This window comes from Mustela nigripes, chromosome 14 (assembly GCF_022355385.1).
Source record: "Mustela nigripes isolate SB6536 chromosome 14, MUSNIG.SB6536, whole genome shotgun sequence".
Lineage (NCBI taxonomy): Eukaryota > Metazoa > Chordata > Mammalia > Carnivora > Mustelidae > Mustela > Mustela nigripes.
In genome coordinates, this window is record NC_081570.1 from 80313154 (window position 1) to 80329846 (window position 16693).

General features: G+C 38.1%; 1 protein-coding gene across 1 annotated transcript in view; it reads left to right on the top strand.

Annotated features, from left to right (window-relative positions):
* Positions 1-1881: 1881 nt before the first annotated feature.
* The window catches only part of ABCD3 (ATP binding cassette subfamily D member 3), a 75751-nt gene continuing 60939 nt past the window's right edge, over positions 1882-16693 (top strand). The window contains exon 1 of the mRNA XM_059375453.1: positions 1882-2377. Within this exon, the coding sequence (XP_059231436.1) occupies positions 2268-2377 (110 nt within the window). The 5' untranslated portion in view covers positions 1882-2267. The remainder of the gene's footprint in view (positions 2378-16693) is intronic.

The following is a 16693-nucleotide window of genomic DNA, read 5'->3' on the forward strand; positions in this document are numbered from 1 at the left end:
TAATACCATCTAGTTCTATCCATGTCATTGCAAATGGCAAGATCTCATTTTTTTAAGGACTGAATAATATTCCATTGTATATATATATATACCACATCTTTATCCAATCATTTGTCGGTAGACATCTGGGCTCTTGCACAGTTTGGCTATTATGGATGTAGCTGCTATAAACAATGGGGTGCAGGTACCTTTTAGAATATGTTGCCCAATTGGTCATTCTTATTCTCCTCTGAACTGTAATCTATTTCCTAAATATGTCTTTCCTTTAACCTTGCATTTAGGCAAATGCAAGGCATTTGATTACCTCTCCACACACACACCCCTTGTGCATGCTCTTCCTTCATTGCTATAAACGCCAAGATGATACAGCTTCTCCCATAGTTCCTAACACTTTTACATTACTATGCAATTTATTAGTGAATTAGTGATTTTATCTCTTGTCCTTCTCACCGCTCTTTGTCTGGTCCATTATGCTTTAGCTACAAAGTCATCTTCTGTCAAGCCCTAATAGAAAGTTCCAGACAGGGATCCCTGGGTGACTCAGTCAGTTAAGGATCTGCTTTCTGCTCATCTCCTTTTCAGGTCTCAGGGTTCTGGGATCGAGCCTCCCGTATGTCTCCCTGCTCAGTGGGGAGTCTGCTTCTCCCTCCCCTGAATCTTGCTCTCTTTCTCTCTCTCACATTCTCCATCCTTCTCTGTAATAATATTTAAAAATCACTTCCAGACAAAACTAAGTATTTCTTTTTGTGTGCTATCACAGCACAAAATGTGTTCATACCTCTAACGTGACACTTAACATATTTATAATTGTTTTTTCATATTTTTCCTCCTCTGCCAACCTTTAGAGATCAGGGATTGTGATCTGTTTTTATCTTTGTATCCTTGGTGCATACCAAATTGCCTGTTACAGGAGATAATGAAAATGTCTATGTGGTAAACTGAGAATTTAGTAGAAGCTCCACTTTAACAAAATTTAGGCATTTGATCATCTCTCCACACACACACCCCTTGTGATTCTTGTGATCTGTATTAGGCAACTCTCAGTTCATATTAAGTAAACACCTAGGTGTTTTGTAGGTGACTTTAACATGAGTGTATATTATGCAAGGTATTATGTACTTACTTTCTGACGGATACTCCTTCCCCAGTTTCTTCAACTGAAGACAGGGATTCACTAACTTACTGTACATATGCCAGTCTAAAAGCTAGGGATCATGATTTCCGTAGCATAAGGCCAGTCAGAAGAATGCTGTAATCTGCAATGCCCTTCTGATTCTGGGAGTAAGGCCAGCATGCACACAACGCGTTGATTGTTATTCCTGAATGTCCCTTTGCGGAGAGCAGTGTTTCTCAAACTTTCTGTTTGATCAGAGCCACATTAAAGAAATACACTCTATATCATTGCTAGGGACACATGGCTACAAGACTGCAATAAAAATTTCTCAGAAGAACTTGTTTACACGTGACACACTCTGCGTGTTCTATTGTCTTCCTACCGATCTCTCTCTCTCTCTCTCTCTCACACACACACACACACACACACACACGTGGTGGTCTCAATCTACCAAACTCACTCCACAATCCGCTAGAGGTTATAACCCGTGGTTTAGGGAAAAAACCTGGCTTGGAAAAAGGTTTTCGATTTGTATAGTCATTCTTCCCACATTTCCCTACACCTCTTCGGTGTTTTCGTCTAAATAATCACCGTGCCTTCAGTTCTGTAGAAATGCTCTATGATGGGGCTATTCCCCTTCTTCCTGAGCCCTTTAAGAGGGTGGTAACGGCCCTTCACGGTGCGGGGGAGGGAGGGAGGCGGAGTGGCAGGTCGCACTTTGTCCTCCGCGCTGGGTAGGCCTGCTCTTCCAGTTGGGAAAGCTGGGGTGGGTGTGTGCGCACGAAGGTGGGAGTAGGGGTGAGGCAGGGACAGCAACCAGGCCCGGAAGAACCAGGGAGCGCCAGAGAAAAGATCAGCAGCATCTCCGCGCGGGCAATCCGGGTGACCCTGCGGGGGTCCACGCGTGCGCAGAGAGCGTCCTAGAACTGTTCCGTCCTCCGTAGCGCTCCCGCGCGCTCCCGCCGAGCTCAAGTCCGTGGGGGGCTACGGCGCGCGGACGACGCGGCGGCGCGCGCCAGGGGGCGGTCCCGCGCTGCCGGCACCGCCCTCCCTCCGCTCGCTCTTCTCCTCCCAGTCTCCCCCGCGCTTCCTGCATTAAGGGTAGCAGACGCCGCCGCGGCCCCATTCCGGGCTCGCTCGCTCAGGTGGTTCCATGGCGGCCTTCAGCAAGTACTTGACGGCGCGGAACTCCACGCTGGCCGGGGCCGCGCTTCTGCTGCTCTGCCTGCTCCACAAGAGGCGCCGCGCCCTCGGCCTGCACGGGTAAGAAGGCCCTCGACCGCGCTGCCTCCGCGGGCCCGAGCGGGCGCTCCCGACGCGCTCTCTTTTCTAGCCTGGCGCCGGGCGGACCGGTCCCTTGGCCCGGAGGGGTCAAGCGTAGGGAGGGCGGGCCATGGCTGCTGCCAGGCTCTAACTTCAAGGTGTCTGATTTTCTCGCGCAGTCATCCCCAGTGTTCCCTGCTTCCAGCATTCTGCTCCCGGGAATGTCGGTCTCCGCCACACCCGCTAGGAAACCTGTACCTCCTGCCCCCAGGCCTCGTCCCTAGTGCTCCCTACGCCCAATTCTGACTCCGAGAGCGTGAGTTTTTTCCCAGCGCCCGCTAGCAGCCCTGAGCCTCTACCCAGAGGCTGTCGCCTCCAGCCCACCTCCTGTATCAACTTTCCGGGTGCGTTCTAGTTTTGTCATCTCATCTCCTGAAAGACCGTGGGTTTGCTTTGTGGATGTGTATTTGTGATTTGAGGCTGAGGATTGGACTCGCCAGGATGGAGACTGTTGCCTCAGTCACTTCGATGGGGTTTGGCACGATTCCCTAGTAGTTGCTGTTCCAAGTCGTGAGCATTGTACATGTGAACTGCCCTGGGTCTTTTGGGTAAGATTGCTTTGTAAGGTGGTGTTCCGTGGGAGCTGGTCATTTCACCCCGAAAGGCTGAATTTAGAAGGCAAGGTTCCCTCCCCTGGCTGTTGAGGTGGAAGGTTAAAGTGTGATTTAGCTGAGGATCAAGATTCTTTTTGATTATACTCCACTTATTCCTCCTCGAGAGAATCTTAATGTTTAGCTTTTGGGCGATTATAAGATTAGAGGAAGGAAAAGAGAGAATTGAGTTACTGTTGTGGGATTACAGACATAATATTTTATTCTCTGGGAGACACTTGGCTTCAGCAAGCGAATGAGGAAAGGTTACTTCCTAGCATTCTTGCCAGTCATTGGATATTCCATCTTAAATCTTGGCAAACTGCTTTCATGTATTTTATTTCATTCATCTGTCTGGGCAGATGCTGTTGCCTCTTGTTTTTGTTTTGCTTGACATATCTGATGAGTAGTAGACTTGGGACTAAATCACTAACAAGGGGACTCTGATCCATGAAATTCTTACTAACCTCCTGTCTTCCTTACCTTACTAAGGTCTGAAGTGGTGGTCTTTCTCTTCCTTTCTCAATTTGATTAAGAGTTGAAAATGATTTACATCTTTGTCTAGACAATACAGTGCCAATCCACTTTTCTTCTATTCAGTTAGCTTTTAAAATGATTTCTTCTGGAAAACATAGAGGTTTTTGTTTTTGTTTTTTGTTTTTTTCTGTTGTGTGCTTTCTGAGCTCCCCGTTGCAAATGGAAGTTATTTGTTATCTGGGACTGTATCAGAAAATGTCAAATGTTGTAAGATAACTTTGTATTACCTTTTATTAGAGAAATGTTTCGGTGCATAGAACAGGTGTTTTAGTATGAGGTAGGGAATTTGAGGACAGCTCTAACAACTGTGGTTTACTTTGTTTTATCAGAGTATTACATGTATAATAGGAATATAGAAGAGTATACATTAAGTATAGTGCTTGAAGAATTTTTACAGATAGAGCTCACCCATGTAATCAGCACTCAGATCTGCACCCGTATAAGAACATTATTAGTATCCCAGAAACGTTTCATGTCGGTTCCAGTCATAGTTTAGATAGCTAGTGATTTATAAGGCTGTAGATTATTGTAAGGAAAGTTTTAAATATCATCTCCTGGGAAATAACAAAACAGTCAAATAGAAACTGTCTTACTAAATTTTAGGTGTTTTTTCATTTACATTTTATTGTAAAATGCTTTGGAAATCTTTTTGAGAAACTTAGGACTTTTTGAGGGATTAAGTTAGACAACAACTAATTTACTGAACAAAAGATTGTTAACCTTGTGCATTGACATGAATAAGGAAGATCTTTATTTTCCACATAAAATATTTTGTGGGAGGAGAATGCAAATTAAGAGTAGATAAGCATGTAGGAGGGTAAATAGGGTGGCTGGATTATGGACATTGGGGAGGGTATGTACTATGGTGAGTGCTGTGAAGTGTGTAAGCCTGATGATTCACAGACATGTACCCCTGGGGCAAATAATGCATTATATGTTAATAACAATTAAAAAAAAAAGAAAATAAAAGAGTAGATAAGCACGAAGTTTAAATTACCGAGATAAACTAATTGAATTATTTTAAAACATTCAAGAGTGGTGTTGAGTGTATTTTTGTAGTTGTTGTATTTCCAGAAACTTTTGGACATATTTCAAATGCTATCTTCGGTGCACAGTTTGAAGATTAGGAGATTAGAAAATTCTGACTTTATATTTTATTGGCTTTTTGGGTATCGTTTGTAACAGACTAATTAATTTTCCTATCTGATGCTTAATTAAGGAACCTATGGATGCTTGGCCTTTTTTCATCTATGCTACTAACAATACATTTGTCTTAGAAGATAGTCCTTAGAATCAACTAGGTAATTCTAGAGCTAGTAAAACCACTTTAAAAGTTACAATGTCACATTATACCGAATAATTCATTTAACTTTCTGAGTTATTTTTTAGTTTTGTTAATATGTTTTTTTCAAAGTAAGCAGAATAATATTATGAACCATCTATATGTTTTACTGAAGAAATGTCATTAACATTTTGCCATTCATGTTTCATCTATAACCCCTTACTCCTATCTCTTATTTTTACAGGTTTTTAGGTAAATTTATATATATTAAACAGTATACATTTTTTAAGTAAATGTAATGCAACAGTGTAACACACTCCTATCATAAATTAGAACATTTTCATCTTCCTAGAAAGTTGCCCTGAGTTCATTTCCCATTACCATATAACTTTTTCCCCTTAATTTTAAATCATACATTTGAGAATCACACATTTTATTTTTTTATTTATGGGGAATAGTGGAATCTGTACTCATGGATAAAGGAAACCATATATTCAGTTCAAAGGAAGTATCTGTTTTAAAATGTTGTATTACTGCCCTAGGTGCTGTGGGGGGGAGGATTGGTGTGTGTGTATGTGTGTATTACACATACAGTCAAAAAAAAATATGACATCTTTTCATAGCGAGCTTACATTCTTGTTAGGGAGGAGAAATTTAAATACGAATTAGTTAAACTTGTAAGGTGGTGACAGAATGCAGTGTATAGACAGACATGCCTTAGATGTTCTGAGAAAGGAGAGATTAATGTGTTATGGAAGAGTTTGGAAAGGCTTTATGAAAAATATGAGCTAAGCCTAGGAAAGGAGTAGGAGTGGATAACTGCAGATAAATTGAATGTTAATAGCAGCTTTATCAGATTTTTGTTGCATTTTGTGGTAGGAGGAAGTTTTGTGGTACCCTTTCAGTCCATCTTTCACTACCACCAGAGCTGTTTTTAAGAAACACAATTATAGGGGAGCCTGGGTGGCTCAGTGGGTTAATGCCTCTGCTTTCAGCTCAGGTCATGATCCCAGGATCCTGGGATCGAGCCCCACATCAGACTCTCTGCTCAGCGGGCGGGGAGCCTGCTTCCCCCTCTCTCTTCCTGCCTTTCTGCCCACTTGTGATCTCTGTCAAATAAATAAATAAAATCTTTTTTAAAAAACCCCACAATTATAATCTTGTTATTCCTTCATTAGTCTTTTAGTTATTCTAAAACACAAAATTCTCGGCACGAGAAAATCATGTTTGTAATCTGGTCCTTTACTACTTCCTATACTCATCTAGCATTGTGGATAAACAGTCTCTTGAGTATGACAGGCTCTGCTCAGCCTTTGCAGTCTGATTATAATCACTGTCACCCCCAGCACTTTTCCCCACCTTCTGGTGTTTATTTTCTTTCAAAATTCAGTCCATTTAACACTTTCTCTTAGGTGTTTTCTGTCTTTTCCTGATTTCCAAACTGATGTTGTTGTCCTTTGCTATCATGATACGCTAAGCATTTCTCTACTAATTAGCACTCTGTATTGTACTAGTTTACTTTCCTGTCTTCTGCCTATATCTGAGTTTCTTGAGGTCATGTACTGCCTCAAGTTATAAATTCCTAGTTTGCACATGTCATGGGATAGACACTTAGTGTTGTATAAGGTGAACAAATTATGTAGGATAGTTGAATAACTTTTTTTTTTTTTAGTTGAAGAACTTTTAAGGTTAAGGGTAATTGTCTGGCAGTTCTGGATGTAGGACCAGTTCAAACATGAGTTGAGGCTTTAGGTAATAGAGGCAATAGTTGTATATCTGAGAGAATGTCACATGGGCGAGGTAGTAGGAAATTATGGGTCAATTTTAGAGGGCAAAGAGACCAGTCTGCACTGCTGTAGTATTTTATAATCTTAAACCAAACATGAAGAACAAAAACAGAACTAAGCAGTTTCTTTCCCTTCCCATGAAGCTTGTCAAGTTCAGATTTCTCATCCTGGATTTCAGAGCATTCCCTTACCTGGTCTCACCTTACCGGCTGATCTTATATGCCTTTGCCTGCCAGTCAGTATCCTCTGTTCCAAACAGAGCAGTTTTGCACTGTTCTCTGAACAGGCCACGTTCATTCCAGGCTTTGGAGCTTTACGCATATTAACCAAACCTGGAATCTCTCTCCTTATGTTTTCTGTTCTTCAGCTCTTATCCTTTAAGGTTTAGGTGACCATCATCCATTCCATGAAGTATCATTTAACAACTCTGGATAATCTAAATAATGATCCTTTTTAACTTTCTGAAGCAGTTTAGGTACCTTATTTATTTTTTTAAAATTTATTATTATTATTTTTTAATCAAACCATTTTATTGAGGGGCCTGGGCAAAAGTCTGTGGGCTGGTAGGACAGTGAAATTTGATGTCCTTAGCCTGGTTGGGATCTCTCCAGCTTCACAGTTGTCAAAAGCTGAGGTGCCTTTCTTGTTTTATCTATTAATTACTTGACTGGGTGTGATCTAGTTTTTAGCTATGACGGTGTAGCCAAGTCCCCCAGCTTATGGAGTGATCCTTTATTCTTTTCAAAGCCTGCTCTGTAGATGGTGGGAACACAGTTTTGTCCTCCAGGGATTTCTTAGGCGTTTCAGGGAGCTTGTATTTTTCTTAGTGTCACCTTATTTAACTTTTTTTTTTTTTTTTTTTTGCCTCTGCTCTGTTTCATTTTATTTATTTTTAAAATTTTAATATATATATTTTTAAATTTTTTCAATTTATTGTTTTAAAATATTTTATTTGTAAGTAATCTTTATACCCAATGTGGGGCTTGGACTGATGGCCCGGACATCAAGAGTTATATACTCTTCTATTTTAGCCAACTAGGGGTTCCTAATATAAATATATATTTTAAATTGAAGTATAGTTGACATATACTGTTATATTAGTCACAGGTATATAACACAGTGATTCTTTAAGTTTATTAGTTATGCTATACTCATCACAAGTATAGCTACCATACAAATGTTATTACGGTACCATTGACTATATTCCCCATGCTGTGCCTTTTATCTGTGATTTATTCATTCTATAACTGGAAACCTGTACTTTCCACTCCCCTTCACCCATTTTGCCCAGCTCCTTTCCCTCTTTTTACCATCAGTTCTCTTTATGTATGAGTCTTTTTCTGCTTTTTGTTAATTTGTATTTTTTTGGATTCCACATATAAGTGAAATCATAAGGTTTGTCTTTCTCTGAATTATTTCATTTAGCATACTGTTATCTTGGTCCATCCATGTTGTTGCAAATGGCAAGATCTCTTTTTTATGGCTGAATAATATTCCACTGTGTGTGTGTGTGTGTGTGTGTACACATCACATCTTTATCAATTCATCTACTGGTTTGTGTCTGTATCTTGGCTATTGTTAATAATCCTGTAATAAACATAAGGGTGCATATATCTTTTTGAATTAGTGTTTTTGTTTTCTTTGGGTTAATACCCAGTAGTGGAATTACTGGATCACGTAGTACTTCTTTTTTTAATTTTTTTGAGGAACCTCCATACTGTTTTCCACAGTGGCTGTACCAGTTTACATTCCTACCAACAGTACATGAGGGTTCCTTTTTCTCCACATCCATGCCAACACTTGTTTCCTTTTTGATACTAGCCATTCTGACAGGTGTAGGATGATATCTTGTGGCTTTTATTTGCATTTCGCTGATGATTAGTGATGTTGATCATCTTTTTTATGTGTCTATTGGCCATCTGTATGTCTTCTTTGGAAAAATGTCTGTTTAGGTCCTCTGCTCATTTTAAATTGGAGTATTTGTGGTTTTATTGGTGTTGAGTTGTAGAATTTTTTTTTTATTATTTTGGATATTGGCCTCTTATTAGATATGTCATTTATAAACATCTTCTCCCATTCAGTAGGTTGCCTTTTTGTTTTGTTGATAGTTTATTTCCCTGTGCAAAAGTGTTTGCTCTATTTTAGATTCTACTTACATCTTGTTTCTTAAGCCTATCTTTTTGGTATCTGCCTTGATTCCTATAAATTATCAGGCGCAAAGCAGGTAATTGTAGTAGAATTTTATCGAAAATTTGGGAATGGTGGCAGCAGTTATATCTCAATCAAGTAAACAGCTTAAAATGGAGACATTCTTTTATTTATAAGTTCTTTTGACATTTCCACTGTTGGCAGTTTGTTGACTATTTTTCGCTGAGCCTCAGCCCTCTGGTCTTTTGCTAGATCTTTTCTGTACCTCTTAAATGTTCTCATATCTCTAGCTTTTATTCCCTGTACTCTCTCTCCACTAACTTTACAGCTTTCTTGCATGCTTCAAATTCAGCTTTCCTTCCTGAGACCTGCTCCTTTTGAATCAGGCTCTAGGAGAGGCTGGCTTCCCTTTGCTTAGTTTCACAGGCCCACTGAATGTTTTGTAAAGTACAAGCATGAGTCAGGTGAGGGGCTGGAGATGCAGGAGACCCTTGGCAGGAGCCATGAGTGGATGTTATAGGCCCCATTTGGATCTCAGAATAAAGAGAATGGTTAAGCAAAAGTCCTCAAAGAATTTGCCAGGAAAACCATCTGTGTACTGAAACCACCTGATTCAGGTCAGATCCAGAAGCAGTATTCTCAGAACTCTGTAGCTGTTTGTGGTCTGCTGGGCGGGAACTGGGTACAGACTGTTTAATTAATTATAATTCTCTGTTATTGGCACAATAACATCTTTCCTGGCTTTTCCTTATCATGAGCAAATGCGGTATTTATTTTACATATTTATCTTGCTTATTGTATGTCTCTGCTGCTAGGATGTAAGTTCCATGACGGCAGGAATTTTTGTCTTTTTAGTTCAATTTTATAGTCCCAGTGGCTAGAACTGTGGCTGACATGTAGTTGGCTCTCAAAAAAAGTTTGTTGACTGACTCTCACTCTGAGATGCTCCTTTCTTAGGGCTGTGGTTACTGTTTTAAATAACAAATTTTTCTTGTAACAAATGTTAATGTCTTCTTAAGGATATTATGAGCTGTTTGGAGCTGGGCCCATTATAGATGCATGGGTAAAACAAGTCTTAGAAATTTATAAAAATGGTATCATTATTGTTTTATAACCTTTTCACAGTTAACAATACAGTTGAAACAATAAAAATAATTAAAAAAATCAAATTATCCATAGTGTGATCACTATAACATATGTATTATTTTATTTTTGTTACTTCTTATTTCTCATTTATATGCATGCATTTTTACATAATTATAGTGTACTTGTTTTGCTATTTTCATTTAATGTGTAGACATCTTCCCTATGTTTCTACATGGACTTCATAACTATACTTTTTTCTTTAAAGATTTTATTTGCGAGAGAAAGAGAGAGAGAAAGAGCCCTCACACGCCAGGGGGAGGGGCAGAGGGAAAGGCAGAAGCCAACTCCTGGCTGAGCAGGGAGTTGCGTGTGCTACTTTGTTGGATCCTAGGACCCCTGAGCAGAAGACAGATGCTCAATCCACTGAACCACCTAGGTGCCCCTGTAACTGTACTTTAAAGAAATACATAAACACTTCTTTGTGTGACTATATCATAATTTATTTGGGGCATCTAGATTTCTTCTGTAATTTTTCTAGATAATGCTAAATGTTTTTTGCTGGTAAACTTTTCTGTCTCTGCTGAATTATTTCCTGGGAATAGATTGCCAGAAATGGGGTTATAGAATGAAAGCTAATGAACTTTCCTTAGTGTTTATGGAAAAGGTGTGAACATTGTGGAGCTACACAAATTACACCTGTTACTTCTCGAAAAGAGTTCTGCCGTAGAATACTCTGAAATGAGTGTAAATTTAATTATCTCATCAATAAAGGGTGATTTTTTTTTTTTTTTACTTCTTTAAAGGTATAAAATAATGTCATGACATTTTAATTTGCAAGAATGCACATTTTTACATGCAGCAACTTGATCTTTATTATGGAGGTGGTTTAGCATACTATAAAACATGGTATGGTCTTTGGAGTTAGATATGGGTTCAAATTTTTTTTTTTTTTTTTTTTTTTAAGATTTTATGTGTTTATTTGACAGAGAGAGATCACAAGTAGGCATAGAGATAGGCCGGGGTGTGTGGGAGGGAACAGCAGGCTCCCTGCTGAGCAGAGAGCCTGATGTGGGCCTTGATCCCAGGATCCTGAGATCATGACCTGAGCTGAAGGCAGAGGCTTAACCCACTGAGCCACCCAGGTGCCCATGGGTTCAAATTTCTGTGCAGCTATTTGCTACATCTGTGACCTTGTACAAAGTTTACTCAGCCTCTGAGCCTCAGTATTCTCGCCAGCAAAACAGGGATAATAGTATTTACTTAACTCAGTGGTTTGAGGATTAAATCAGAAATTGTCTTAACTCAGTAGTCACTGGAACAAAGCTCAATAAATAGAAGATAGCTTTAGTTCCTTGTGCTTGCTGAAAGGAAAACTAAAATGACAGCCAAACATGCCACTATTAGGTTCTCAAAAACCATTAAGCCTTCCTAAAAATTTCCTCAAATGTGCCCATGAAAATCTCCCTAAAGAAGCCTTTTTTGGAGTTAGAAAGTATTTACTTTCATGTGACATGGCTTCAGGGCCTCTGTGTTTTTTCATTTGCTGCTTCCTGAATGATATTCTTTATTTCTCCACCTCTTAAAGAAGAAGTCCAAAACTAAATTTATTATTCTAAGTGTGGTCTGACTGACACACAGTAGAATGGCTTATTACTTGCTTTGTAGATCCTAAACTTTTTAAAAAATAGATGAGGTTACATGTATTATTTTTGTGACCATCTATACTCTTCAGTTGGATTTAGCTTACGCAGTTGTTTCCCCTTCATTTGCCCTCCTCAACTTCTTGTGTTTGACTTTTTAAAAAAATTAAACCTGGGTGCACATATTTAGACTTATCTTGGGATGTATTACTTCCTCTAATTTTTTTTTGATCCTGTATGTTTAATTAGTATTCCTTCTCTGTATTTTCCCAGTGAATTTAAGTTATTGGACAGGGTCAAGTATAGAACATGTGTTTACACATAACTCTGTAACCTTTCTATTATTTGACACCCTTGGGGTGTTGTTATTATTTCTCATCTTCAAACTTACCTAGCACTTTTTTACACCTTTCCTTCTGGTAATGACCTGGCATTCTGACCATAGGACTAGGCATCAAATCCATATTGGGCCAGTGGGAGTCCTCCTTTGAGATGTTTCTGCTGGAGCTGGTAAGGAAGGGTCTTTTTTTTTTTTTTCCTCCCCAGATTTATGTATTTATTTGACAGAGAGCGAGCGAGCATGCACAAGATGGGGGTGCAGCAGAGGGAGAAAGAGAAGCAGGCCCCCTGCTGAGAATGGAGCCCAACACGGGGCTCAATCCCAGGACCCGGGGACCATGACCTGAGCCCAAGGCAGAAGCTTAACCAGCAGAGCCACCCAGGCAACCTTGGGAAAAAGTCTTTCTTTTCTGGTTATGGAGCAGTGAAGATGAGACCCTAGAGCTGTATGTGGCATCTGTTTTTTTGCATGGAAAAGGTGGAGAACTGATTTAGTCCATCATCAAATGCTTTGTAGCATAATAAACTAAGTTTATAGAATTTTCATGATCCCTTCAGAAAAGAAAATGAATTTGGTCCAACATGACTTTTTGGTGAACTTGTGCTTGTTCATAGAATTTACAGCTTCTTCCAAGTACTGGTGTCATATTGTCCATTTGCATAAATAATTTGTAATTTTTTCCCTAGGATCAACATCAGTCTCATCCATGACCTATGAATAGCTTCACCTTCTAATCTGTTATAGTAAAATACAAACTGGAATTAGAAGAATGATACTTTTTTTGCAGTTTTCTTTACAATTATATATGCCAAATTAAATTTTATAAAAATGGTTATTATATTTCTTTATTGTTCTTTCTTTTGGAATGATTTGTATGGAATGTCGGAGTTGTTTAGAAATGCAATTTGTAGTTCCTTTTTTTTTTTTTTTAAAGATTTTATGCATTTGAGAGAGAGAGTGAGTGAGAGTGCACAGAAGTAGGGGGAAGAGCACAGGAAGAGGGAGAAGCAGACTCCCCACTGACCAGGGAGTCAGACCCAGCTGTGGCTGGGTCCTGAGATGCTGGGATCATGATCTGAGCTGAAGGCAGATGCTTAACTGACTGAGCCACCCAGACACATAAGCATTTATAGTTATTTCTACAAAAAACTTTTTATCAGGCTCTTGCTTATGGACATGGCTCTCTTTGTGCATTCTTTTTATGGAAAAAAAAAACACTTGTTTTAGGCATCTCTGCCAATGGTATCGCCATCTATAAATGTAAGGATAAAATACTTTTGATAGCTGATGGTTATGCTCTTCAGTGGGAGTTATTGTACATATTAAGAGAGTTTGAAGCTTTGAGTGTGCTTAAAAAGTGTTTTTTTCAAAAACACACCAATGTAATCCTTTTGCTAAATTAGCAGACCTGAATGAATACAATTAAATTAATGAAGTACAGAATTGAAAATAAAGTTATCAAAGCATATTCAGCTAATTTGATTGTTGTTATCTGAGGAGGCTTCCCATTTGAGCCTGACTTTAATAGATTTGTAGTATTTTGCTAAGAGGTAGAAGGCGTTTTAGGTGGGGGGAAAACAGGTTGAGCAAAGGCATGGAGTTAATGGAGTTAACGATTTGAGAAGGGACTCCAAGGAGTCCCTGGAAATTTTACTATGAACTATTTATTGAGCACTTACCATATTTTAAGCATTACTGTAAGTATTTTATATTTATTCTTCACAAATAGTCTTTTGGGATAGTTGTTTTATTCATTTTACCAGTGAGGAATCAGAAGGGTAAAAATTGTACCTGCTTATGAGAGTTTTTAAGTTTGTTTGAATTAGCCATGTGGAAGGTAGAAGATGGAATAAAGTATTTTTATCAAATCCTTCAGATGGACTTAAATTAAAAAAACAGTCACCAATCATTCAGGGGTTAAGAAAAAGTTTTATGTTAAGTTAATTTTTAAAATTTTGTGGTAATATGTTGTTAAAATGTTAGAGTCATGGTGAAATATTCTAAGATTTTAAATACCTTTTTTATTATATATTATACCACAACTGAAAGAAATTACATAAAAACATATATAATCTAATGAATTTTTTAGTTTTTAAGATAAACACCCTTGTAACTACTGCACAGGTCAAAAAATAAATCTTTGCCCATCACGCCACTAGTCTTCCCTGTTCCCTTTTCCAGGTCAGAGCCCATCCCTCTTCCTTGCTGTTAACTGCTATCTTGACTTCTATAGTATTGCATCTCTACATTTCTTTCTAATTTTATTGCCCAAATGTGCATTCTTAAGCAGTATAATTTAGATGTGTGTTTTCTTATTTGTTTCTCTTAATTTGCGTGTGCTGCTGCCATTCGTCTTTCCCCTTTCTTTCTTCCCATTTGTTGAAGCAGTCAACTATTTTGACCCATACAGATTCTGCCATCTAGGTTATGCTGATTGCATACTTTTTCTTCATTCTCTGTATTTCCTGTAAATTAGTAGTTGGATCTAAAAGCTTGATCAAAGCTTAGATTTTGTTTTGTTTTGTTTTTGGAAAAGAATGCTTCCTAGGTGTTGATGTGGTTGTTTCTCTTTGTGATTTTTAGCAGCCACTGTTGCTTAATGCATAAATCAGTGAATTTTTATTTATTAGGGCTTACAAAATGGTAGTATTTGAATTCTTTATTCTTCCTTTATAAGGTGGAATGCTTCCATAAAAAGGAACTTCCCTTCATCTACTATTTGGTTACCCAGTGGTACAGTTCAATTAGGAAAGGTAGGATAGATATTTGTTCTTAATTTGACCAATTTTTAGAATACTCCATTAGTTACCTGTTATTCTCTGAAGGTGACCAGCGAGTTCTTAAGTGTCATTATGAATCTCTTGATTTACAACAAGTAACTACTGATTTAATGCTCTCTATTTTATAGATTCTTTGGAGAAACCCTATTTTATGAATGCAGTGGATCTTAACAAAATCTAAAATGTGCCTTGGTTATCAGCTCTTTCAACTATTCTGTATAATTTTTAGGATCAGCATGTTGGAATTTTGATGAGGATTACTTTTAATCTTTAGATTAATGTATGATTGCCTTCCTTTTTTAAAAAAATTACTCTAGCCATAAATGTGTAAAAATGTGTGATTTTTTTTCAAAAATCCAGCTTTCAGTTTTGCTTTACCTCTATTTACTGTCTCTTATTTCCCCCCTTTTCTTTTTTTGCCTCCCTCTGTATTCTTTTATTCTTTACACTTTCCTTGCTGAATTTTATTTTTCTTTCTTTTCTTTTCTTTTTTTTTTTTTTTAAAGATTTATTTTTTTATTTATTTGACAGACAGAGATCACAAGCAGATGGAGAGGTAGGCAGAGAGAGAGAGGAGGAAGCGGGCTCCCTGCTGAGCAGAGAGCCTGATACGGGTCTGGATCCCAGGACCCTGGGATCATGACCTGAGCCTAAGGCAGAGCCATTAACCCACTGAGCCACCCAGGCGCCCTGAATTTTATTTTTCTAATGTTCTGAGAGTGATATGGATTTCCAGCCTTTCTTTTCTGAAGTATGCATTTGAGGTTATAAAGTTCTCGCTAAGCAATGCTTTAGCGGCAGCACACAGTTTTTTTTTTTGATATATAGACTATACCATTTTAAACATATCATTTGATGTGTATATCATACATTTCAAAAATTTTTTCATTGACCCATGACTTTTCACAAATTTATCTCTTTATGTCAGTTATCTATTGTTGGATAACAAACCACCTCAAAATTTAATAGCTTCAAATAATTATTTCTCCCCTCAGTTCTGTGGGTTGCTGGGTGGTTCCTTGGCTGGTTTTGTTTTGGGTTTGCTTGAGGCTGCATTCAACTACAGGATTGTCTACATGGGGGAAGTTTTAAGAAGGCTTCACTCATATTTGGCTGATGGTACTAGTTAGTGGCTGGGGTGCCTTTGTTCTCATCTAAGTGACTTTTTATCATCTAGTAAACTATACCAGTTTCCTCATTTGTAGTCTCAGGTCAGCACTCCAAGGGGCCAAAATAAAAGCAAAAAGGTTTCTGCCACGTTCTGTTGGTTAGAGCAAGTTACAAGCTTGGCCCAGATTCAGGAATGAGAAAGTAGATTCCTTCTTTTTAAGAGAAACACAAAGGATTTGTTTCATATTTAATTTACCATAATTACCAAACATTTGGGAATTTTTCTTGTAAATTTTTTCTTTTTGTTGTTGATTAAACAGCAAAATTGCTTTGTAATTATTTTTTCATTATTTTTATACCTTCTAGTAGTTTTGAAATTATTTATTTTATGTTCCTTTTACTGGTTACCCTAGAGATTTTAACACGTGTTAAATTTTTTTTTAACTTTTTAAAAAAATTATTTGTCAGAAATTACAAGTAGGCAGAGAGAGAGGAAGGAAAGCAGGCTCCCTGCTGAGCAGAGAACCCGATGCGGGACTCGATCCCAAGACCCTGGGATCATGACCTGAGCCGAAAGCAGAGGCTTTAACCCACTGAACCACCCAGGCGCCCCAACATGTGTTAAAATTCTTAAGTCTAAACATTAATCAGTAATACTTCATCCCCCTCTTAAACAGTAAAATGACTTTAAGAGCAGTGGCTCTGGTTAGTTTACTCCTGATTTATATGCATTTATATTTATATTTTATTATTATATATTATAAATATATGTGTGTATATTTTTAAGGTTTTTTTTTTTTTTTAGATTTTATTTATTTATTTGATAAAGTACTAAAAGACATTATTATTGTTTTATCTAATATCCATTTAGAGTTAACTATAGATTTACTACTTTGGTTGCTCTTCATTCATTTTTGCAGCCTGAACCTTCCAGCTGGTATCACCCTCCCAGCTAC